Source organism: Phragmites australis, chromosome 15, assembly GCF_958298935.1.
Source record: "Phragmites australis chromosome 15, lpPhrAust1.1, whole genome shotgun sequence".
Classification (NCBI taxonomy): domain Eukaryota; kingdom Viridiplantae; phylum Streptophyta; class Magnoliopsida; order Poales; family Poaceae; genus Phragmites; species Phragmites australis.
This window is the reverse complement of record NC_084935.1, coordinates 25,971,019-25,996,974: the sequence shown is the minus strand read 5'-3', so window position 1 is coordinate 25,996,974 and position 25,956 is coordinate 25,971,019. Positions and strand designations below refer to the sequence as shown.

Below are 25,956 nucleotides of genomic sequence, written 5' to 3'. Positions count from 1 at the left end.
TGTTCCACATTTCTACTAATTCACCAGTAACTTAGCTATGGATTGTCATTCATGTTGTCAATCCCAACTACCGTCCTAATTTGATCAGGTGCAATTGATGGCCTCCATCAAGAAGTTGCTTGACCCCAATTAAATTCTAAACCTCTACAAGGTTCTATCTCAGCCTGTACTGTAGCTGAAGGTATTCTTTTACCCTACATTTGGATGGAACTGAGTTACTGTACTGTAGCTGAAGGTATTCTTTTACCCTACTGTACTGTAGCAGCAAACATGCTCGATGTTTTCTGTTACATACATTCCTCACTGACAAGTGAAATCCATGATCCAAATCAAGTACCCGATCTGGATTAGCAGTGAACATTTCTGTTATGAATTTTCCACAAATAACACCTAAAAAAGAAATAAAAGGGAACTGGAAAAAAGCAACTATCCAATCTGAAATTTTAATGGAGCCAGCAAAGCATAAACTTGGATATGTTGCAGATTTATTCGACCGCAAATTGCTCACAAACTTCAATAGCTTCGTCATGCTACAATAGGAACTTCAATCGGAACTTGCTGTACTTTCACCCAAGAGAAGCAGATATAAACATGCAAACAAGCCAGCCAGATGCATCTGTCCCAGACATCGCCAGTAAACTTGCACATATCAAATGCATGTATCTACCAATGGAAGAAATCATACCAAACCTGCCACGAGGTGGTCTGCGTATGCACCAAACCACACATCTTACTCAGTTTCACATTCTCAGTTTACTCGAAATCCGGTCTGCATGAGGTTGATTATGCTGTTCTGATTTCTAAGCAAACCAGTACAAAGAAGAGCTGAACAAATTGGATAATTGCCCAGCAAATAAATACAGGTGCAAACATTCATTTCCACTCCCACAGACCTGCGCATTCCCCCACTGTACAAGCTTTGGCAATGAGCATTCTTGGTGCAAAAATAACCCAAAGATGGAAAATGTGGCACAGTAGTCTCGACGAATGAGCAAGGTCCAGAACAGCAGACTGATTCAAAGATAACATACTGCAACTCAGTTTAACAGGACTGCGAGTAAATACTCAAACAACATGACGAAGGAACCAGGATCACAACCTGCCTACAGTTTATGGTACTAACTACTAACATACTAATAATTTAAGTACCCAAACATTGTCTCATAGAATAATTAAACAAACTGCACTACCGAATAACAAAGTTGAAGCATCAATATAGGGAATGCAAATAAAGTATAGACTGGTAACTGGAACACATTAGATATCTCTGTTCTGCTCCATGATAACCTCCATCAGTAGCGATCATCATAAGAGCGAGCTCCCGCTCCCCTGCTGGGACGATCATAGGGGGCAGGTCTATCTCGGTAACTCCCACCAAAGCGAGCAGGCCCACCACGTGGACCACCTCTGCCATAGCCACCAGAGCTCCTAGGTTCATCACGGTAGTAACTTCCGCTGGTCCGCCCTCCATCTCTCTCATAACTTCTTTCCCTGCTAAAGCCACTCGATGCATAACGATCTGCACCACTATACCTGTCACCAGAATAGCGATCTGCTACCGGTGCATAGCGATCACTGGCATAACGATCACGTCCAGCACCATAATAGGTATCCCTGCTGTCCACATAACGGCCACCATCATATCGATCATCATCATAGCGGTTAGCAAAACGGTCTGATCCTCCAAAGCGGTCACCACGTCCCCCAGTGCCACCGCCATACCTCGAAGGGGGAGAGTACCTTCCAGTTCTACCTCCATCTGAATAAGGACATTCACGAGCCCAGTGTCCAGGGCGGCCACATTTGAAGCAATCATCACTTGCTGCTGGAACTACATCAGCCCCACTGCGATATCCACCTCGAGCACCAGATGAGTAACCACCACCACCACCACCACCACCATATCCATAGCCATCATCAGAGTTCATCCTAGGTTGAGCTTTGTTCACAGAAATATTTCGGCCATATAGTTCTCCATTGTGCATTCCCCGAATGGCAGCATCCACAGCCCGTGGTTCTGAAAATGTAACAAATCCAAACCCCCTGGAGCGGCCTGTGTCCCTTTCCACTACAACCTATACATACAATGAAAGTGAACTGTAGCAACTATATATAACAGTGAGCAGCCAAAAAATTCTATCAATAGCAATACATGCACATACAAATTGGGTGATGAAAGTGACAACAGCTGATGCATATTTCAAGTACGCAAACCAGTGAAACTATCTCAGACAACTGTAGAAGAGTAACGGTCAATCTTTATACCACAGCTCAAACGTTGTATGCAATTCAAAAGCTGCTTTAACTGCCCCAACGGTGCAGTACACTCATGATCTCCTGGAGAACAGCATACTCTAGCCAAAGGTCAGAAGCCAGAACTGGAAGCATGTGACCACAAATGCTGTTGATTAGTCTAGAGGATATCACTGGAGCTGCCAAAATAAAATGAACTCTTCTGTCTGCGACCAATGTGCTGCAGGAACCAGTGAACTCCAATCCAACAAAGTGAACTGAGACCAATTATTTTGGCCAGCAACATAGTCACAAAACAATAACTTAAAGCTGAATTTCTAATAAGAATAGGTCAGTTTATATTGGCCTGCCATATTCCTTCAGGATGACACAACTTTGACATATAAATACAGATTTGTTATTTTTTTTTTATCTAAGACTGGTTTGCATGTACAACTAAGAAATTCTGTTTCAAAGGGAGGAAGCACTACAGACGCTGAGAATAACACTCTTCAAAGTGAATGTAAGCAGGCATACAACACTTGCTCTTCAGCATCATCTGTAATACCTCACTAATCATGGATAACAAACATAGTTCTTCTGTCTTTCTTATCAATCTGATCTGGAAGAATTATGCAACAAAACTTTGCTGTAAGTTCATATTCAGCGCTGGCAATCATGTTTGGTTCTGTGGAATTCATCATTAACCATGGCAGTGACAATTCATTTGCTGTGATCTTAAGCTGACATCAATTTTATTAAGTACTGGCATGACACAGACAGGTCTCTGGTTCTGCCCACAAAACATAGCACATCTATCAAATTGACTACAGTGCGGATACTTCCAACTGATTTCTACTGAACCCATCAACCCCAAAATGCTAACCATGAGCTCAGTTGATTAATGTGTTTCTTATCATTGAACATTGTTAGCTTCCTAAATGTATCCACGGCCTCTGTGGATCAGTAACCGCTATTAGATAGAAAAAAGAGGACAGAAGAATGCTAAAAGAGCCCTACAACCAACAAACACGTGTATACTCCAGTTAATGAATTAGTAATAAGATTTCTCATAAGGTTCAAATAACCCTCAATATAATCAGAATGGTGACCTTTTCAATTATCAACAACACATGAATTGTAAACAAGATACGACTCATCCAGCCAAAATGAGATTTGTAAGGTCATACTTCCCTAAGCACAACCGTAACTGGATCATGTATGGATTATCCATTGAGATAACTGGTAAATCAATAAAATTTAACAGAAAACTAAACAAACCAAGTTACAAAAATCAAGAGCAGCTTCACCATCATGAAGCAGGGGAGAACAAAACAGATTCATTTACTACTAATCATCTCAACAAAACAACCTTATTTAACTAAAACCTAAGAAATTCTGCTGAGAAACTATATACCACATCCGTCTACATGCTAACCATACCGAAACAAGGGATCACAACTAAAACACCTTCAATCCCCACCAAATCACACGCATCACCTTAGTGCAGAAGTGTGGTTATACCTGCGCCTCGATGACCTTGCCGTACTGGCCGAAGGTGCGCTTGAGCGTGTGCTCCGTGGTGTCCCACGACAGCCCGCCCACGAAGATCCGCCCCACCTTCTCCTCCGCCATCCGAATCAAACTCTACGGCGACCACCTGCACCGAAACCCAGCAACCAAATCGCCATCAGAAACCAAAATCAGCACCAATCTGCGCCGCGGGGCAGCGCGGATCGCGCCGCCGCGGAGCCAGACGAAAGGGTCGGCGGCGCACCTAGCGTGCGGAGACCTTCTCGGGATCGCTCGGGTCGCGGCGCTAGGGTTTAGAGAGAAAGGGATGAAACGAGCCAAGGAGAGAGAGAGAGAGAGAGGAAGGAGTATTTGGAGAGTTCCATATATCTCGGAGGACGGGCCGCACGGAACGATTTTCTGGTGGGGATTTTTTCTGCTTCCGCTTTTATTTCCCTTTTCGGGAAACAATAATAAAATATTTTTTGGAGGGACAATAATAAAAGAATTCGCCCTTTTTTCTGCTTCCGCTTTTATTTCTCTTTTTTGAAAACACTAGTTTTTTTGCGTGTGACGGGAAACATGGTAGGACACGGGGCACGGGATGGCACGAGAGTGCACGTGGAGGCATAGGATGCGGACCCACTCGGGAGACACGAGTGCGCGGGATGGACGGACGAGAGACCATGCACGACGATAGAAGATTAACAAATGTTTTAAGTAGAAGAGATAATATAATAATTTTTATAAGAACAATAATAAAAGAATTCGTCCTCTTTTTCTGCTTCTGCTTTTACAGCCGAGGCCTGCTTCATCGTCCTCTTTTTCTTTACCTGTTTCGGATGAGTAGAATGTTCTAGCAATATACAGAATTCAATTAAAACTAGGATTTGGTTTGGAATTAAATATCCCAACTTGCTAGGGGTGCTGGTTAGAAAAACTAGCTAGCTGCGCGGTTTCAAACGAGGATCGCTAAAATTCCTTTTTTTTCTAAAATTTGGTCACGTTAGCAAGATTTAGCATATAATTCGATCCGTTGGCAGAGTTTGGCAAGACTAAATTAATTCTATTTGCCGGCGCCCTTGCTGAGATTTGACCAAATTATAGTTCGAGTTTGGCAAGACTGTGATAAAACACTTTCTTTCGAAACTAAAGTGCGAATTCTTTTAAACTCACATTAATATGCGAAACCACAGAAATGCCTTTAAAAGATATAAACTCACATTAATCTGCGCCACAGGGCAGCAAAAATCACACCACTGTATTATAGGCAATAATTTGATGACCAAGTTTTCAAAATCGGGATAACAAGGCATCTCTGTTTTCCTCTGAGAAAGAGTATATGCACGATTCAACAATTTCTACATCATGTCCTTGCAAGCTGCAGTAAAAAAGATCAAGCGCATGTCTGGATTGGACGTACTTCACATTAAAGTCTATGATCTCCAATAGTTCCTAAAGACTGCCCAATTGCCCAAGCAGGATATTCAAGGATAGTGGTACATATTGCATAGGACTTAGGGAGTGCCATGTACTATAGTCAAGTTTCCTGATTACACCATGAAAGAATAAGAAAGATCAGCATGACTGATCAGATTTTTATTTCAGTGAAGGAAAGGGAGGCAATTACAATAGCTTTGCACTTTCCATTCTTGAACATTCCAAATTCAATACTATTTACACCACCGTGGACACAACGGTACAAGAAGTACAAAGATAGAGATGAATGGCACACATTATCGATGGTGATCAGTGTCAATCCAGGGGGTCAATTCAGCAGGCTTACCGAGGAAAAACTGGAGCTGTCGCCTTTCTTACGGACGATCGGATCTGAGCCAGTTTGCCTGGTGGACATCAATCCTCGACCGCTTTTGCTTGAACTCTTCTCAATTATTTTTACAGGAAGAATCTGCAACCACAAGTTGGAGACAATTCCGAAGGTTTCATAAGTAGCTAGCTCTCGACAAGCTCCAGGACTTCAGTTAGAATTTAGTACTTCAATAAAGATTTGGATCCAAATGCTATACTTAAGAACTTATTGCTGCAACAAAAGACAATTGGCTATAGCTAAGTATAATACAGTTCTTCTTTGGGTTTTACAGAAACGTAGAAATAACTATGTCTTTCAGCATCAGGCTGGTCCAACATAAAACTACTCTGTTACAAGAGAGAAACCCGAGATGTCAGGAAAAACTAGCTCTCAACAAGAGAGTCACCAGTTGTTGTATCACCCAACGGTGTTTGCTTCCGCTGCCTAAGTCCTGGTCACTTTGCCAGAGATTGCCACAAGAAGATCAGATGTAGAAGCTGCTTCCATTACGGTCACATGAGGATGCACTGCCTCAGAAGAAAGACACAGCAAGGGTTCGGATGGATGCCGAAGCTTAGACCTCTCAATCCAGCCGTGGATTCTGAGGTTATCTCAAACGCCAATAGTCCAGTTCCTTCCGAACTCGTCCCTTTTCAGAGTGCAAAACCCCCTGTTCTCTTCCTCAACTCTTGGTCTCCCCGCTTCTCCCCCTCCAGCAGAGAAAACCTCTTCGATCGAAGCCCTAGAGTGGGAGCCATGGCAAACTTTGCCATCAATCCTCTCCGGTTCGTCCCTCCGGAGAGGGTGGTAGAAGATGGAGGGCCTGACCGTATTGCTCGTGCGTGGTTCTCCTTGGCGGGGAATCCGATAAATGCACATGAAGGATTTGTGATCATTTTAGATGAAGAAGATGAAATCAACCCAGAGGAGTACAACGTTTTCCTGCTTCAGGTCAAATACTACATTCAGAATGAATTACAACTTCAAGTTCAGTATAGTTGTCCCCATCCTTTTGGAATTGGAATGCTCCAGTTGAGAAATGTTTTCCAGAGAGATCACCTCTTCAATGGAAATGTCCATAACATCGATGGGTTCCTAGTTAAATTTGTGGAGCATGATAGAGCAAATTTTTTTTTCTCAACTCGCCCTACTACAAGATCGGTTGGTTTATGTTGCTCGGTTTTCCCTTGGACTACCTAAGTCTACCCTTATTAGACCAAGCATGTGCTTCCTTTGGCAAGTTAGTCCATTGACACTCGAATGCAAGAAGCAAAGCGTATGCTCTGGTGAAGTGTTTGTTTGATATTGTGGAGTCGGTGCCCAGAAGCCTTGTTATTAGATAAGGTTGTGAAATAGGAGGAATTGGCATATCCTGGTCCGCGCTCATTTCCGTCCCAACGTACTTTGACACCGCCGGTTGTGGCCAATTCAGCACCATTTTCGTAGGACCAACAACCACAACACCATCAAACATTGGTTGCCACCCGCCAAGTTCACCATCTGACACCGTCAGAGATGGCAGAATGCTGCTGTCAAGGGCTTTGCTTCAACTGCAACAAGTTTGTTCGTGGTCATTGGCATACCCATTTGTTCTTCATTGAGTATGATGGCATGGCTACCGCCATCATTGACTGGGGTGCTATAGACGACGGGCCTGTACGTGGTGGCCGGTGTCTAGTAGGCGGCCATGGTGCACCTGTGTGTGCATGTTAGCGGCATGGAGCTCATGGCTCTAGTTGACTTAGGGTCATCCAACAATTTCATCCAAGAGGATATAATGCTCCATCTCAGCATCAATCTTCAACCAGCACGCTTTGGCCTATGCGTGACAGTGACAAACAAAGATCACCTTATCAGCTCTAGTGTATCTCGGGGGTTGACAATCTTCATTGGCTAGGTGGAATTCACATTGGAGTGCTACATAGTGCCTCTGGGTGGATACCCTTGGGCTGATACTATGGGACTTCGACCGATTGACCATGTCCTGCCATATTTAGAGTTGTGCGATCACCTAGCATGGCGCACCAGGGTTTGGCGGTGCCATGCTTCATACGATGTGCGGCTAGGACGACCATCTTCAGCATCTTTTGCATGAGTTCGAGGGTTTTTCGGTGAACCCCGCAGTCTTCCTCTGGCTCGTGCCCACGACCACTACATTTGCCTGGAGCATAGCGCACAACCAGTGGTGGTGCGACAGTACAACTACCCACAACTGTAGAAAGATGAATTGGAGTAGCAATGAGCAGTGATGCTCGCCCAAGGCATCATTTGCCTGAGCACATCTATGTTCTTTTCCCAAGTGCTGTTAGTCAAGAAACACAATGGCTCATGGTGTTTCTACATTGACTATCATGCCCTCAACACCCTCACCATCAAGGATAAATTTCCGATGCCGGTGGTCAAAGAACTCCTCGACGAGCTACACGGTGCGAATTACTTCACTAAGCTCGACCTCTGTTCAGGCTATCATCAGGTCCACATGAACACAACTGATGATATTGAGAAGATGATGTTCCGCACCCACCAAGCCCACTACGAATCCCTCATCATGCCTTTCGGCCTGACAAACGCACTAGCCACATTTCAAGCTCTCATCAATGGCATTCTTGGATGGTATTTGCATCGCTTTGTCCTTATATTTTTTTAATGATATCCTAATCTACAGCTCATCTTGGGTGGACCATCTATGACATGTTCCAACCATTCCAGAGGCGCTATGCCATCATCAACTCTTTCTCAAGCGGTACAAGTGCACCTTTGGGGTGTCCTCCGTGTCCTACCTCGGGCATGTGGTGTTGGCCTCAGGAGTCTCCATGGACTGGCAGAAGGTGCAGCTGGTGGTGGATTGGCCTAAACCACGACCGGTGCATGTGGTATATGTGTTCCTTGGCCTCGCCATATATTACCGACACTTCATCGCGTGCTACAACTCCCTCGTCGCCCCCTTGACGCGCCTCTAGAAGAAATGTGGAGCAATCCTGATCCTTCTTTAGTTCAATTCAAATCTTATTTAAATCCTTGTTTAAAGCTAATCTCTCCTCTTTCTCAAATTCTACCCAAATCTAAATTCAAATTCCTTATCTACTCCCATTCTTGTTCAACCTCATTTTTTTGTTTCTCTTAAATTCACTCTAAGTTCAATTCAAATTCAAATACTATTCAAATTTCTCTGTAAAAGTTTCTTTTCTAAAACCCTAGATATGTCTGAGGTGCCATTGGACCCAATCCTGCTCAAGCTCAAGCTCTTGACTAGCACACAAGTCATCTAGAAGGCCCAACGCAAAAAATCCACGAAATATATGGATATTCGCGGAGTCCTGGATAGCCTCATCTTCCCATGCAGTTTCGGAGTTCAAGATGACCTTAAATGAAAATCTTAACAATACCAAAGTTGTAGGTCTCATCGATAGCGTTGATTTGAACCTATGGAAGGTCCCTTTTGAATAATGGAGCTAGGAGTTATGGCCCCTGAAAAATCAGTGCTGCGCAGATAAGTCTCAGTTCAAACAGTTTATCTTGTGACATATTTTTGTAAATAAAAATGGCGTTTACAGAAGTTTCAATGAATACCAAAGTTGTAGATATTTTTGAGTACTACAATTTAGAGTCCAGAAACGTTCAATTTCGAGTCCGGACGGTGGAGATATCATCCACGGAATATAGAGCTGCGAAAAAGGAAATCCTAATCGACTCAAACTCGAACTCAAATCGTGTTCGGCTTGGCCTCCACCTCAACCAGCGGCCCCTAGCCCTATAAATAGTTGTTTAATATCCTACCCTACCCACTTTCCATGCCTCCATACCCTACCTTCCACAGCTGCCCTATCCGTGCGGCACCGTTTGCCGGTGCCGCCGCCGCCACAAGTGCTGTCGTCGTATCTGCGAATCCACCTTCCCCGATCATCAAAGCAAGGTGTGGACCCCTCCTTCTCCTTCCTTAACCCTATTTTACCATCATACTAAGTCCCTAGCTAAGCCCTAGCCTCGGCCAAAGCTCGATCTTCGCCGCCACAGTCGTCATTAGTCGCGGACAGCCATGGCATCGCCGATTAGCATCGACGTTCCCGGCTGACCAGAGGTCAAATCGCCATTACCTTTCACCAACCTATGACCCATGATGTTGCCCATGCCCTCACCAACTGGGTCATCTAGTAGAGCAGCCAAACCGCCAGGATCAAGGTCGACATGCCTGCTGTCCAGTCTCGGGATGCGTTCTGCGCATGCACAGAGTTTGCTATCGCGTTTTTAGTCAACCTGGAAGCCGTATGGATGTGCCATCTGCGTCACAACATATCCCATGAAGACTTATACATGAACCTAGGAGCCTTTGACCGGTTGTGCAGCGATTCAACCGGAACGTGATTGCCAACTGCAGCATATCGCAACCACCACCCATGTCATCTCCGCTGATCGTTCTTCCTCTCAAAGGATGATCTACCCAAACCTGTGCTATAGTATTGTGTTCCCGGGATATATGAACGTCTATGTTCAAACAGTTTCTCAAATTTCATAGCCAATCTCTAGGAACGCATGCATCTTCGTTGCTGCATCTGGATGCGGCCACAATCGAAGCTGTGAGCGTTTATCGCTGTTTTGCCGCTATCTCGAATGACCCCTTCCAAAACTGAAAATACCTTTGAGTTAGCCTTTCCATGTTCTACGCTATGATTCGCTAGTTTCGCTGAAAAACCAATGAAGCCTAACATTGATGTCAGTGGCCACTTGCCCGATTGCCGTCTCCGTTGAAACCTGAGCCACCGCCGCTACGCAGAGTCACCGACAGTATCCTTAGCTCAGAAGCGCAACCTCCAGCCTTTTTGATCCATCATAGATGGTCGAGATTAGATCTCAGCGTACCCCTTCTTTAACCCAAGACAGTACTTGCATAGCATGTCAAGTTAACACAACATCATCCTCCTTAGCCAGTCAGCGAAGTCTAGTCAGCCCTATACTTTTTGAACCTTGTGCAATAATGTTGTCAATCATGACGCAATGATTGTATGATAATGCCTATTCCCATAGAAAGATAACTCCAGTAAATCAATCTTTCCTTTTCAACCTAATTCATCTTCCGAAAGTTCATTCTTTTTCATTCTAACTCTGATTTAGGTGATTTTTGGGTCTAAATTCTTCTAAAATTATACTTATACAACCATAGTATTTTAATAATGTTTGGTGTACTGTTCTTATTAGTGTATCAAGTAAAGGGGTACCCAAGCTAAACAGGCCCCACGTAGGGTGCAAACAGCTAGGGGAACATCTCCTAAAAAATCTAATCGTTCGATGAGCTACCCCGACCAGTGCAAAGCCTCCAGCGGCCAATCTCGCTACATCTTCACACAAACCCATGACCAGTCCCCTGGTTGCGGGACCAGATTAGACACTTTCCCAAGCAATTCTCTTCACTAGGCACCGGCCCCGACGGATAAGGTCGTGGGCGGTGCAGGGGGGCGTGTCCCATCCTGTAGCATTAAAGGCTACGGTGTGAGACTCTATAGACCAGCGCAGCGCCGCACGACAGATGGGATGTTGTCAGCCATTCGGCAGGGCAAGTGGACGGAGATGGCGTAGAGAGGCAAGTGAACAGAGACGGTGCAGAGGCAAGTGGACGGGGACGGCGCGCAGAGGCAAGTGGACAAGAACGGCACGCAGAGGCAAGTGGACGAGGACGGTGCACAGAGGCAAGTGGAAGAGGATGGCGCGCAAAGGCAAGCAGACGGGGACGGTGCAGAAGTGCACCGTTTCGTCCCATCGCATTAAATGCAGCAGGATAAGGTTCTACGGGTTAGGCAAAGACGGCGCGTGACAGCATGATATACAGTGCTGTCAGAGCAAGTTGCGTGACCGGTACTCCGTAATGATAATCTGAGTTAGATATTTGAATGAGCAGATGCTATCTGTGTAGAGCCCGCATTTTTGTTCTCCCTCTCCCTACTATATAAAGGGATGAGGACCCCGTTGTAAGCAGGACAGATCAATTCTGGACATCTGCTAGAACACTGCTGTAACCAAGTGAGATCTACTATAACACAAAAAAAATAGGATGTAGGGTTATTATCCTCCGGGAGACCTGAACATGTATAACCCCCGGTGTCCCCGAATCCTTCATCTACATGCATAGACACATTCACTCCCTGAAACATCGTTCACGCACCCACCGTCTGACATACCCCGAAATCATTATCAAGGATTACCCTCGACATTTGGCGCGCCAGGTAGGGGGCACGCGTTCGTCGTTTTAGTAAGTTTGAGAAAACTTGATCAGGCTACCCATGGTCGAATCCACGGCAACCGCTGAGTCCCGTTCTGAGGACCCCGGTCGCCGCAATGTATTCATCATGGGATACCACCCGGATGAACCAGGTGTACTCCAGGCATGGGACACCAAGCCAGAATCAGGGAGCTCCGAGACCCAACGCGAGGTCTGCAAGGCGGCCCATTCCGCAGAGGGCGCTGGAGGGCCCCACGCCTCAAACGCCAGTGGTGAAGCCCCGGCCTTGCTCCCGGAGGGAAACCAGCCTGGCGCCAGACAGGCAGGAGCTTCAAGACAACCCCAACATTCCCAACACCATCCCAAGGAGCCCTTGCACATGGCATTTTCTACGGTGGCATCTTCACCTAGGCCATAACGCTGTCCCAACCCTGGGGGCTCCCCACCTCGCAACCTATCACCACTCCATGCCCAGCTTCTCGACTACAAGACCATGACACCGGCACAAAACCTCTAGACCCTACGGGTTCTCCTCAGCCACCCATCGGTGCCCGTACCAGAAGGCTCGCCAGCGGCACCTTAGCTACGTGATCTCGCCCTCCTGGTGGAAACCGCGCCTGTCATGAGGTTCGATGAGGGTCACGGTCACCATGGGTCACAACCGGTCCGCGACGGAATAGGTCCCGTGCTCCCCCAACAACGGGAAGTACCCGTGGGCCACCGCCAAGTCGGGGTGGCCAACCCTCCAACCTACGCGACTCCCTATGCCAGCGTGACCTTCGTGGCGTAATCCAGAGCCAGGTGGCCACTAGAGAGGAGAAGAACAGGGCCCGATGGGTGTTAGAAAAGGGCAAACAGCCCTACCGTACGCCTTCCCCCTGCAGGGAAGCATTGGATGGCTCCACCCTATCACCAGGGCCCAGAGACCGCCGTCTCTCCCCCAGGACACGCGACGCTGCCCAGCAACGAGCAGCGCCCCATTACGGGATGGGGTGTAACGCCCTGTCCTCCAGGCTATGAGAGGTGCGCTGGCCGGACAAATTTCGACCGGTCCTAGCCGAAAAGTATGATGGCTCGACCAACCCAGAAGAGTTCCTACAGATCTACACCACCATGGTGCAGGTCGCCGGAGGACACGGAAAGGTTATGGCCAACTACTTCCCTACTGCCCTAACGGGTTCCGCCCGGTCTTGGTTGATGAATCTCCCCTGTGGGTCGATTCACTCCTGGGAAGACCAGTGCGACTAGTTCGTCGCCAACTTCCAGGGAACCTACGCCTGACCAGGGGTCGAGGACGACCAATATCAGGTTCGACAGTGACAAGACGAGTCACTACGAGACTATATCCGGTGCTTCACTGTGCGCCAGAACACCATTCCAAGGATCACAGGGGAATTCATGGTCATATCATTCAAGAGGGGGTCAAGGAACAGAAAATGGTCAAGAAGCTGGCCACCCGGGTGATCCGAAACACCACCGAGCTCTTCGAACTCGCGAACAAATGCGCATAGGCTGCTGAGGCCCGAGAGTGGTAGATCGACTCCAGGTCGCGCCCGGCAATCGACCGGTCCGTCTCTTCAAAAGGAGCCGACCAGAAAGATAAGAAGAGCAAGCGAAAGGCTGGACCCCCTAAGGTCTTGGCAGTCGAACAAGCCGGCCTTACACGCCGACGCTTCAAAAAAAAGGACGGGAAAAAAGGTCAGGGCTACTGCTCGATCCATCACACGGACGCCCACGACCTAACCGAATGCAAGGTCGTACGAGGCATCATCGACCTGGAGCTCAGAGAGCGCAAGCACAAACGCGGCGACAACGATGAAAGGCAGGTTGCCCCCGACCAGTCGGTACTGGGATACCAACAGGCCGACCACATGGTCCATCACATCTTCAGAGGGGCCACGACATATTCCTCTAATAGGGAGTACAAGTCGATGGTCCGGAAAGTGTGGGCAATCGCATCAGATCTGAGCCCACACCTCAAGTGGTCGGAGGTCCCGCTCACCTTCAACCAGGCCGACCATCCGGCATACGTCAGGCGCCCTGGTCGCTACCCCATCGTGGTTGAACCCACGGTACAGAACATCTAGCTAGGCCGCGTGCTCATCGACGGTGGGGGCTCGATCAACCTTCTCTTCACCGATGCACTGGATGCCCTGCAAATTCCTAGAAGCTCTTTAAAGCCATTCCACCTTTCTTCGGAATCACCCCGGGCTCCTCGGCCAAACCGCTAGGACGAATTGAGCTATCGGTCACCTTTGGCTCGTCGGACAACTTCAGGACCGAAAGGATCCTCTTTGATGTGGCCAACTTCGAGACTGCGTATAACGTGATCCTTAGGCGACCGGCAATGGCCCAGTTCATGGCCGTCGCTCACTACGCGTACTAGGCAATCAAGATCCCTGAGCCAACAGGGGCCATCACCATTGCCGGCAACGCTAAGACGGCCCTGCACTACAACAAGAGGAGCCTTGATATGGTCGAGCTAACTCCCGGGTCATAGCCTGAGACAGCCGAACCCAGCGGACGGCCAGTAAAAACCCAGGTCATCGCCAGCCCAGACGATTGACTCAAAGAAGTAAGCCTGGACGACACCGACCCAACCAAGACAGTCCAGATTGAGGCCTCACTGGACCCTAAATAGGAACTCGCGCTCATCACCTTCCTTCAAGAAAACGCGGACGTCTTTTCATGGGGTCCGTCTGATATGCCCGGAGTCCCTAGGGATGTGATCGAGCACAAGCTATCTGTACAGTCGAACGCATGACCCGTCAGGCAGAAAGCGCGCCGGTTCGCGGTCGACCAATGGTCGATAGGAGATCGACAAGCTCCTAGAGGCAGGCTTCATCCGGGAGGTACAGTACCCGGAATGGCTGGCTAACCCAGTCATTGTCCAGAAGCACAATGATAAGTGGAGAATGTGCGTCGACTTCACTGACCTGAACAAGGCATGCCCGAAAGATCTTTTTCCCCTTCCCCGAATCGACCAGCTAGTTGACTCAACTGCCGGCAGTGACCTGTTATGCTTCTTAGATGCCCGGTCGGGGTACCAACAAATTAGCATGTGTAGAGGGGATGAAGAGAAAATGGCTTTTGTCACACCCTTCGGGGTCTTTTGTTATATAAAAATGCCTTTTGGCCTGAAAAGCGCTGGCGCCACTTACCAACGGTGCATTCAACTCATTCTCCGACCATAGCTTGGTAGAAACGTTGAGGCATACGTGGACGATGTGGTCGTCAAGAGTCGGATCAAGAAGGACCTAGTCGCCGACCTCCAAGAAACATTTGATAATCTCCGGAAGTACCGTATGAAGCCGAACCCGGAGAAGTGTACGTTCGGGGCTCCGTCCGGAAAGCTACTGGGGTTCCTCGTATCTCATCGGGAGATTGAGGAAAACCCTGACAAGATCAGAGCCATCGACCAAATGTGGCTGTCGACCAGGTTAAAAGAAGTCCATAAACTAACGAGATGCATTGCTGCCCTGAGCATTTTCATCTCAATGCTATGGGAAAAGGGACTGCCACTCTTCAAACTTTTGAAGAAAAACGACCACTTCCTGTGGACACCAGAGGTGGAAACGGCATTCCAAGAACTCAAAAGGTACCTCTCCACCCCTCCCGTACTAACCGCACCTCGACCCAACGAGGAGCTCTTGCTCTATGTTGCCGTTACACCACAGGCCGCAAGCGTGATCCTGATCGCCGAGCGAGAGGGTCTCCAGCGATCGGTATACTACATCAGTGAGGTCTTACACGACGCTAAGGCTCAATACCCATAGGCTTAGAAACTGTTGTACGCCATCATGATAGCCTCTCGCAAGCTCAGATACTACTTCCAGGCTCACAAAAACAACGTGATCTCCTCATTCCCAATTAGGGAAATTTTCCATAATAGAGATGCAACAGGGAGAACAACAAAGTGTGCAGTAGAGCTTAGGGGATTCGACCTTCAGTTCGTCCTCCGAACCTCTATCAAGTCCCAGGTGCTGGCCGATTTTGTAGCCGAGTGGTCGTCCTTTGAGCCCGAGCACGTGCAGTGACCGGAGGCAGAGGAGCACTGGACCTTGCATTTTGACGTGGTGTTCACGCTGAAGGGAGCCGGAGCTGGGGTGGTTCTAACCTCACCCACTGGTGACATCCTCAGGTACATCGTTCAATTGTATTTTTCAGCCACTAATAACACTGATGAATATGAGAGCCTCTTGTTCGGAATGTGAGCAGCCTCCACACTTGGGATTAAATGATTATTAGTGATAGGGGACTCACTACTAGTTGTAAACTAGGTGCAAAAGGAGTTTCAGTGCTTTGACCCGACGATGACGGCATACCTCGCCGAAGTGAGAAAACTAGAGCGACACTTCATCGGCTTTGAGGTCATGAGGATTGAATGTGATCGTGTATGATGTTCTATTATGATTCCTGGCATTCTTTGTGGTATTAATCTCTCCATAATACCAGGAATTATCCTCAAAATGTTATGAGCATACGGGCGATGAATATATCCCATGTGAGGGACTCAAGGTATTATATGATTGACGGATAATTATACCTCATATGGATCCCTAATGCCCTTTGATGTATGTTGTATGGTGGTGATATCGGTACGTGCAGAACATAACTGATTTGTAGATGGAAAATACTTGGCTGAGGCCAAATTTTCATGTATTAACTGTAACGGAAGGAGCCGTATGATTGCAGTTTAATGAATTTAGTTTAATGATACGGAGTGTAAAGCCGTATGTCACTAATAAGATGTTTGGCAAATTACAATTCTATGGTTGGTCATGCAAATGAATTGATTCTTTTGATGAGATATTCAGCTAGACCATTGTGGATATGCACATATGGTACTTAATGCAGTAGTGTCCAAAACCAAACAATAATTACATGCACGTTGGCATTATCTATGTGAATGGATTTGATACCGTGTACAAGATAATTTGCTCTAATTTTGAGTATCCGAGCGATGAGTTTGGCATAAATGTGGCGCCTTATGTATAAGTGTCACATTCGGGACTATTTTGTAGATGCATCGATCAGTATTGTAGAGTACCTAGATGATCTATAATGTTGCTGAATAGAGCCACATGTATGTTTTTTAATGTGTTCAAGAAATTGGATGACGTATTATGAATTTTAAGGTAAGAGGGCCTTAAAATTAAATTCCTAGTGACATATGCCATGCACACAAATCTAAAAAATTTGGGAATACTGTGACCAATAGAATTGTTAATAATTTTTCTCATCATCTCTAAGGAAGAGTGACCAATGCAATAATATCAAGTCTCGATTTTATCAAGATAGAAAAATTATTTTATACATAATATATGGTACGGGTTTGATGTATATATAGTACAATCTAAATGATATATAGGAAAGCTTGCCATATCTGTTGATTAAGAGGAGAAATTCCTCTTTTATTGTCATCATGGGTTTCAATATGGAAATCATTCTGACGGATATCTCTATAACTTAGTAAGGTATATGTTGAATCGGGCTATAATTGAGCATCAATGATTATGACTTGTGTACCCATAGGGAGAGTAATTATGGTACGATCAGAGCCAATAATCACTACATCACGTCCAGCGATTGTCAAAATATTTTCTTATCTCTCAGTAATAGTTTGGAAATATTTTGGTTTCACTAAGTATAGAATCTGTGGTATAGCTGTCCACAAGGCATATTTTCTCCATCGGATTGACTCCCATAGAAAATCTACATATAGAATTGAAGAATTTGATATGAAATACTTTATCAGATATATAGAATAAATACATACTTTATTATAGTATCATAGTGCTGATACAATATTGTATTACAATATTTAATGAAACGTAGATAAAATGGTATCTAAGGAATTAGGAGACTAGTTAAGATCTCCAAACATGTCGTGCAAAGCAAATTTGATAAACATGTTTTCTGTGCTCATAGAATCTTCTGGTTGCAGAAGAGTCCGATTGTTATTTGGTTCTTATAGAACTTGTTGTGAACAACTAGCCTCCTTGATGGAGCCAGTTTGAAGATTGAAGTGTGCTTCAAATATTTACTCTTGAGCAGGTCGGTTATGTCCCACGGATTGGAAATACATATCAATTAAATATCTCAAGGTGCGACATTTCTTACTAGAGTGCTTGTAGAATCCACACTTGCAACAAACATTAGATTTGTAAAGTTTGAAAATGCCTTGACCCTTATCCGGCTTTTGCTTCTTGTTGTGTTTGTGTTTACCTTTGAAGTTCATTGGATGACGTCTAAAAGAGTCATTGAACTTGTTGTTATTCTAGACATTAGTATGTACTTCAGATAAAGGAGCAGCTCCAATTGGACGCTAATGATGTTTACTTAAAAGGAGTTCATCATACTTTTCAACCTGAAGTAATACATAGATTAAGTTAGAATAATTTGGTATTCTCTTGCACAGTATTATTGCTGTAAGATCCTATTAGCGGGAAGCATAGAAGATAAAGTGTTATCTAACTTTTGCGCATCTGTAGTTTTTTTCCGCAAAAACGCAACTTGCATATTTTATGAACAACATGATTGTAATCTCCGAGGAGTTTGAAATCTTGGAGTCGGAGATGTGTCCATTCATGACTTGAATTAGGCAGAATGATTGTCTTCTGCTGTTCATATCTTCTTTTGAGAGCTAGCCATAAAGTGCTCGGATTCTCTTCCATCAGATACTCAAATTTGAGATCCGGATGGATATGGTGCCTTATTATATATAATGCACTATATTTAACTTGATCTGATGATGATGGATCTCCCTTTTAGGGAGGTTGGAGTGCCGTTACTATTCCACGGGACACAAGACTGACCTTGATGTCCATTGCTCATATTGGATAATTGTGACCGTCAAGCGCGAGTTCATAAAATTCTTGGCCGATCATTGTATCCTATATGGATTTGACCATAGATTTGATTAATTTACTGTAGGTAAATTAAAAATCATCATGGTAATGTTGTAATAATGATGCAAGATTTTGTAAAGTCAAGTTGAGACTTGAATTACATAGTGTAGACCTCAAATTATGTAGCTAATATATTGAAGATAATCACCAAATGTGGTGTGAATCTCACACCGTAGCCTTTAATGCTACGGAATGGGACACGCCCCCTGCACCGCCCACAACCTTATCCGTCGGGGTCGGTGCCTGGTGAAGAAAATTGCTCGAGCAAGTGTCCAATTAGGTCCCGCGACCAGGGGGGCTGGTCGTGGGTTCATGTGAAGATGCAGCGAGATTGGTCGCTGGAGGCTTTGCATTGGTTGGGGTAGCTCATCGATCGATTAGATTTTTTAGGAGATGTTCCCCTGGCCGTTTGCACCCTACGTGGGGCCTGTTTAGCCGGGGTACCCCTTTACTTAATACACCAACAGTAGCCCCCAAGCTCCTCCATTATCGCAGTTCGGCTTGATCCTACCACCTGAGTCCCAGGGCAAACGTAGTTCGCCCCAGGAGTGGTTATTGACGCCGTCCGTCCTCAAAGTTTCAACCTTTGAGCTTCGCATCATGGGGGGAGGTTTCAAATGCTCTGGGGGAGAAGAAAGGGGGAGGCATATTTATCGCCGTTGTAGTCTTTTTAAAGGATGGGTGTTTGAGGGTCCTTCGAGTCCTTCTTCTGTATTCTTTCCTTCTTTTGAGCACTTTTGCACCTAGAGTCCAGTTTCTTCGTCCTGTCTCGTGCTCGGCTCCATAGAGTAGACGGACCAGGAGGTCATGGCGCGTTCCCCTCCCTTCTCACCGGAGAGGTTGACAATTTTGGATGAATCAGTGGAGGGGATTTTACTTCCCTCCATGGATCCGCTTGTCGTGGTGCTTCCGGACGAATCTTCTGTCGCGGTCGTGATCGCGAGATCAGAGCTAATACCCGCCCGAATGGCGCCTATGACCAGCAAGCTTACGCCGTTCTTTAGAAAGCCGCCCTCTGCAGGGCCGTCCCGCTCTCCTGCCTGGGCGGACCCCCTGGTCAATGTCATTGATATTTCAGACAATGAGGAGGGGATTGATTGGAACCATCTGGAGAAGGAGATCGATGAGGAGGAAGAGTTGGAGAAGCGGAAGCAAGGTCTTCATGGCGCGCTGGGGCCGGTCAACAGCTCCAGCAGGGCCTTTGCGTCGGTCGGGCATCCTGGCCCCTACGCTAGACGCCGTCCGATCCCTGGAGCGGTGAGCTGCCATCCCAGAAAGGAGTATAAGAGGTTCCTTGACTTGTCCAGGGGCAGATAGAGGTGAGTGTATGGCGGGCTTTACATGTCAACCTCACGCTGGTCTCCAAGTTTGGTAGTGGCCGTCAAGCGCGGTCGGACGCTGTGGTCGGAGGACCAAATTGCGGGTAGTCCATTTTTGGTCGGGAGGTCCTACAAAATAAGGAGTCTGGTTTTTTAATTTGAGAACTTACAGGTCGTATTCCACGCTCGTCCGGAAGGTCCTACAAAAATAGAGAAAATAGGCCTGTTTTCGAGCGACCCTACACATAGAACTTGCACAACATGGCAATGTTCCACGAGTTGTGTAATTCACGGCTGTCCTCCATGGCTAACTTGATCACGCTAGTTCGGGTGACATTGACCACCTTGTAGGGTCCCTCCCATTAGGGGGAGAGTTTATTCCGATTGGCCTTATTCTGAATTTGCCTAAGGACGAGGTCGCCTACGACCAGTGTTCGTTGTCATACCCTTTGGTCGTGGTAGCGTCTGAGGCTCTGCTGATACCGGGCGGCTCGAATCAGAGCGCAATTGTGGAACTCTTCGAGTAGTTGCTGACTCGGGGTGACTAAAGGGTGATTTCGGAGGGGAGCATAGCTTCCGCGCCAAAGACCAAGAAGAAAGGGGTTTCAGCCGTGGCCCAACTAGGGGTCATCTGTAGCGACCAGAGTACTGTGAGGAGTTCATCCACCCAATGCCTTGAATAGCATTTAAGCCGATCAAAACCCACCCAATGCCTTGAATAGCTTTTAAGCCGATCAAAAACCCGGGTTTTGATCCCTTGTAGTATCTTCCCATTTTCCCTCTCAACTTGTCCATTGCTTTTGGGGTGAGCCACAGATGCATAGCAAACCTTGGTCCCGATTTTCTCGTAGTAGTCTTGGAAAGCACTACTGGCGAATTGAGCTCTGTTGTTCGCGATTATGCGGCTTGAACTGCCAAACCAGACTATCAGCCCCCATATGAACTTAATCGCTGCTGCGGCGGTGATCTTCCTGATGGGCTCGGCCCCGATCCACTTAGTGAATTTGTCGATTGCCACGAACAATAACTCAAAACCGCCTGGGGCTTTAGGGAATAGTCCCACGATATCGAGCCCTCAGACAGCGAAAGGCCAAGAGAGTGGTATAGTTTGCAGTGCCTGGGCTGGTAGGTTGGTATTTCGGCCGTGATACTGGCATGACTCGCACTGTTTCACCAGCTCGTAGGCATCCTGGAGGGCAGTGGGCCAATGAAATCCTTGCCGGAACGCTTTTTCGACCAGAGTGCGATATGAAGCGTGGCTACCACATATGCCTCCATGGATATCAGAGAGCACTGTGCTCCCCTCTTCCTAAGTGATGCATTTCAGTAAGAGGCCATTGCTCCCTCAGCGGTAGAGGCGTCCCTCTACCATGGAGTATTTGCGGGTTTACCGCGAGACCTTTTCTGTTGACGCATCATCGTCAGGGATTGCTCGGTTCTGAAGGTAGTCCAAGATCTGATCCATCCAGGTCATACCCGAACCGAGCATGACGACCACATGATGGTCGCCCGAGGTCAACGGCACCGAAGGAGGTGTTGCCTCCAAAGGTGTTGCCTTGGGTGCCCCATTTTTGAGCGGAGCATCCCCGTCACCTTGGCCCGAGACCGTGGTGGATGGTCGTGAGAGTCTTTCTTCAAACACTCCGACCGAGATAGATTCTCGAGAAGAAGCTAGATGGGCCAGCTCATCGGCTAGGAAGTTGTCCTTGCGAGAGACGTGCTTGACCTCAAAGCCGATGAAGCATCGCTCTAGTTTTCTCACTTCGGCGAGGTGTGCCACCATCGTCGGGTCAGAGCACTGAAACTCCTTTTGCACCTAGTTTACAAGTAGCAACGAGTCCCCTATCGCTAATAATCGTTTAATCCCAAGTGTAGAGGCTGCTCGCATTCCGGACAAGAGGCCCTCATATTCAACAGTGTTATTAGTGGCCGAAAAATACAATTGAACGATGTACCTGAGGATGTCACCAGTGGGTGAGGTCAGAACCACCCCAGCTCCAGCTCCCTTCAGCGTGAACACCACGTCAAAATGCAAGGTCCAGTGCTCCTCTGCCTCCGGTCACTGCACGTGCTCGGGCTCAAAGGACGACCACTCGGCTACAAAATCGGCCAGCACCTGGGACTTGATAGAGGTTCGGAGGACGAACTGAAGGTCGAATCCCCTAAGCTCTACTGCACACTTTGTTGTTCTCCCTGTTGCATCTCTATTATGGAAAATTTCCCTAATTGGGAATGAGGAGATCACGTTGTTTTTGTGAGCCTGGAAGTAGTATCTGAGCTTGCGAGAGGCTATCATGATGGCGTACAACAGTTTCTAAGCCTATGGGTATTGAGCCTTAGCGTCGTGTAAGACCTCACTGATGTAGTATACCGATCGCTGGAGACCCTCTCGCTCGGCGATCAGGATCGCGCTTGCGGCCTGTGGTGTAACGGCAACATAGAGCAAGAGCTCCTCGTTGGGTTGAGGTGCGGTTAGTACGGGAGGGGTGGAGAGGTAACTTTTGAGTTCTTGGAATGCCGTTTCCGCCTCTGGTGTCCACAGGAAGTGGTCGTTTTTCTTCAGGAGTTTGAAGACTGGAAGTCTCATTTCCCCCAGCCTTGGGATGTACCTGCTTAGGGCAACAATGCATCCCGTTAGTTTCTGGACTTCCTTTAACCTGGTCGGCAACCACATCTGGTCAATGACTCTGATCTTGTCAGGGTTTGCCTCAATCCCCCGATGAGATACGAGGAACCCCAGCAGCTTTTCGGACGGAACCCCGAACGTACACTTCTCCAGGTTCAGCTTCATACGGTACTTCCGGAGATTATCAAATGTTTCTCGGAGGTCGGTGACTAGGTCCATCTTGATCCGACTCTTGACAACCACATTGTCCACGTATGCATCAACGTTTCTATCGAGTTGTGGTCGGAGAATGAGTTGAATGCACCGTTGGTAAGTGGTGCCGACGCTTTTCATGCCAAAAGGCATTTTTATATAACAAAAGACCTCGAAGGGTGTGACAAAAGCCGTTTTCTCTTCATCCCCTCTACACATGCTAATTTGATGGTACCCCAACCGGGTATCTAAGAAGCATAACAGGTCGCTGTTGGCAGTTGAGTCAACCAACTGGTCGATTCGGGGAAGGGGAAAAAGATCTTTCGGGCATGCTTTGTTCAAGTCGGTGAAGTCAACGCACATCCTCCACTTACCATTGTGCTTCCGGACCATGACTGGGTTAGCTAGCCATTCTGGGTACTATTCGTCCCAGATGAAGCCTGCCTCTAGGAGATTGTTGATCTCCTGTCGAAGTGCTTCCTTCCGGTCGGCCGCGAACTGGCGCGCTTTCTGCCTAACAGTTCGTGCGTCCGGCCGTACAGATAGCCTGTGCTCGATCACATCCCTGGGGACTCCGGGCATATCAGATGGACCCCATGAAAAGACGTCTGTGTTTTCCTAGAGGAAGGTGACGAGCGCGAGTTTCTATTTAGGGTCCAGTGAGGCCCCAATCTGGACGGTCCTGGTGGGGTCGTTGTCGTCTAGGCTTACTACTTTGAGTCGATCATCTGGGCTGGCGACGACCTGGACTTTTACTAGCCGTCCGCTGGGTTCGGCAGTCTCGGGCTGTGACCCAGGAGTTAGCTCGACCATGTTGAGGCTCCTCTTGTCGCAGTGCAAGGCCGTCTTGGTGTTGTCGGCAATGGTGATGGCCCATGTTGGCCCAGGGATCTTGATTTCCTGGTATGCGTAGTGAGCGACGGCCATGAACTGGGCCATTGCCGGTCGCCCGATGATCCCGTTATACGCAGTCTCGAAGTTGGCCCCATCAAAGAGGACCCTTTAGGTCCTGAAGTTGTCCGGTGAGCCGAAGGTGACTGGTAGCTCAATTCGTCCTAGCGCTTTGGCTGAGGAGCCCGGGGTGATTCTGAAGAAAGGTGGGGATGGCTTTAAAGAACTGCTCGGAATTTGTAGGGCGTCCAGTGCATCGGTGAAGAGAAGGTTGATCGAGCTCCCACCGTCAATGAGCACGCGGCCTAGCTGGATGTTATGTACCGTGGGTTCAACCACGATGGGGTAGCGACCATGGTGCCTGACGTATGCTGGATGGTCGGCCTGGTTGAAGTTGAGCGGGACCTCTGACCACTTGAGGCACGGGCTCGGGTCTAATGAGATTGCCCATACTTCCCAGACCACCGACTTGTATTCCCTATTAGAGGAATATGTCGTGGCCCCTCCGAAGATGTGATGGACCATGTGGTCGGCCTGTTGGTATCCCAGTGCCGACTGGTTGGGTGCAGCCTGGTATTCATCGTTGTCGCCGCATTTGGGCTTGCGTTCTCTGAGCTCCTAGTCGATGATGCCTCGTACGACCTTGCATTCGGTTAGGTCGTGGGTGTCTGTGCGATGGATCGGGTAGTAGCCCCACCTTTTCTCCCATCCTTCTTTTCGAAGCGTTGGTGTGTAAGGCCGACTTGTTCGACTGCCAAGACCTCGGGGGATCCAGCCTTTCGCTTGCTCTTCTTGTTCTTCTAGTCGGCTCCTTTGGAAGAGGCAGGCCGGTCGGTTGCCGAGCGCGACCTGAAGTCGATCTGCCACTCTCGGGCCTCCGTAGCTATGTGCATTTGTTCGCGAGCTAAAAAGAGCTCAGTGGTGTTTTGGATCACCCGGGTGGCCAGGTTCTCTACTATTTTTTGCTCCTTGACCCCCCATTTGAATGCTATTACCACAGATTCCCCCGTGATCCTTGGAATGGTGTTCCAGCACTCAGTGAAGAGCCGTAAGTAGTCTTGTAGCGACTCCCCTTGTCGCTGTCAAACCTGATATAGGTCGTCCTCGACCCCTAGTCGAGCGTAGGTTCCCTGGAAATTGGCGACGAACTGGTCGCACAGGTCTTCCCAGGAGTGAACCGACCCACGGGGGAGATTCATCAACCAAGACCGGGCAGAACCGATCAGGGCGGTAGGGAAGTAGTTGGCCATAACCTTCCCATGTCCTCCGACGGCCTGCATCATGGTGGTGTAGATCTGTAGGAACTCTTCCGGGTTGGTCGAGCCGTCATACTTTTCGGCTAGGACCGGTCGGAATTTGTCTGGCCAGCGTACCTCTCATAGCCTGGCGGACAGGGCGTTACACCCCGTCCCATAATGGGGCGTTGCTCGTTGCTGGGCAGCAGCGCGTGTCCTGGGGGAGAGACGGCGGTCTCTGGGCCCTGGTGATGGGGTGGAGCCGTCCGATGCTTCCCTGCAGGGGGGAGGCGTACGGTATGGCTGTTTGCCCTTTTCTAACACCCGTCGGGCCCTATTCTCCTCCTCTCTAGTGGCCACCTGGCTATGGATTACGCCACGAAGGTCATGCTGGCGTAGGGAGTCGCGTGAGTCGGAGGGTTGGCCACCCCGACTTGGTGGTGGCCCACAGGTACTTCCTGTTGTTCGGGGAGCACGGGACCTATTCCGTCGCGGGCCTGGCTATGACCCATGGCGACCGCGACCCTCACTGAACCTCATGACAGGCGCGGTGCACACCGACGTGGTCTGGCGCCGAGCGGTTTCTACCAGGAGGGCGAGATCACGTAGCCAAGGTGCCACTGGCGAGCCTTCTAGTATGGGCACCGACAGGTGGGTGAGGAGAACCCGTAGGGTCTGGAGGTTATGTGCTGGCGTCATGGTCTCATAGGGCGTGGAGTGGTGACATGTCACGAGGTGGGGAGCCCTCAGGGTTGGGGAGGCGTGATGGCCTGGGTGAAGATGCCACCGTAGAAAATGCCCTGTGCAAGGGCTCCTCGGGACGGTGCTGGGAATGCTGGGGCTGTCTTGAAGCTCCTGTCTGTCCGGCGCTAGGCTGGTTTCCCTCTGGACGCAAAGCCGGGGGTTAACTACTGGCGTTTGAGACGTGGGGCCCTCCAGCACCCTTTGCGAAATGGGTCACCATGCAGACCTCGCGTTGGGTCTTGAAGCTCCCTGATTTTGGCTCGGTGTCCCATG

General features: G+C 48.1%; 1 protein-coding gene across 1 annotated transcript; it reads right to left on the bottom strand.

Moving 5' to 3' along the window:
* Nucleotides 1-988: 988 nt before the first annotated feature.
* On the bottom strand, nucleotides 989-4,170 carry LOC133892315 (glycine-rich RNA-binding protein RZ1C-like). The gene is made up of 3 exons (XM_062332999.1): nucleotides 4,010-4,170; nucleotides 3,757-3,892; nucleotides 989-2,075 (listed from the first exon to the last, which is right to left on the bottom strand). Exons 2-3 carry the CDS (start codon nucleotides 3,865-3,867, stop codon nucleotides 1,293-1,295), a joined length of 894 nt encoding a protein of 297 aa, XP_062188983.1. The 5' UTR covers nucleotides 3,868-3,892; nucleotides 4,010-4,170; the 3' UTR covers nucleotides 989-1,292.
* Nucleotides 4,171-25,956: the final 21,786 nt, after the last annotated feature.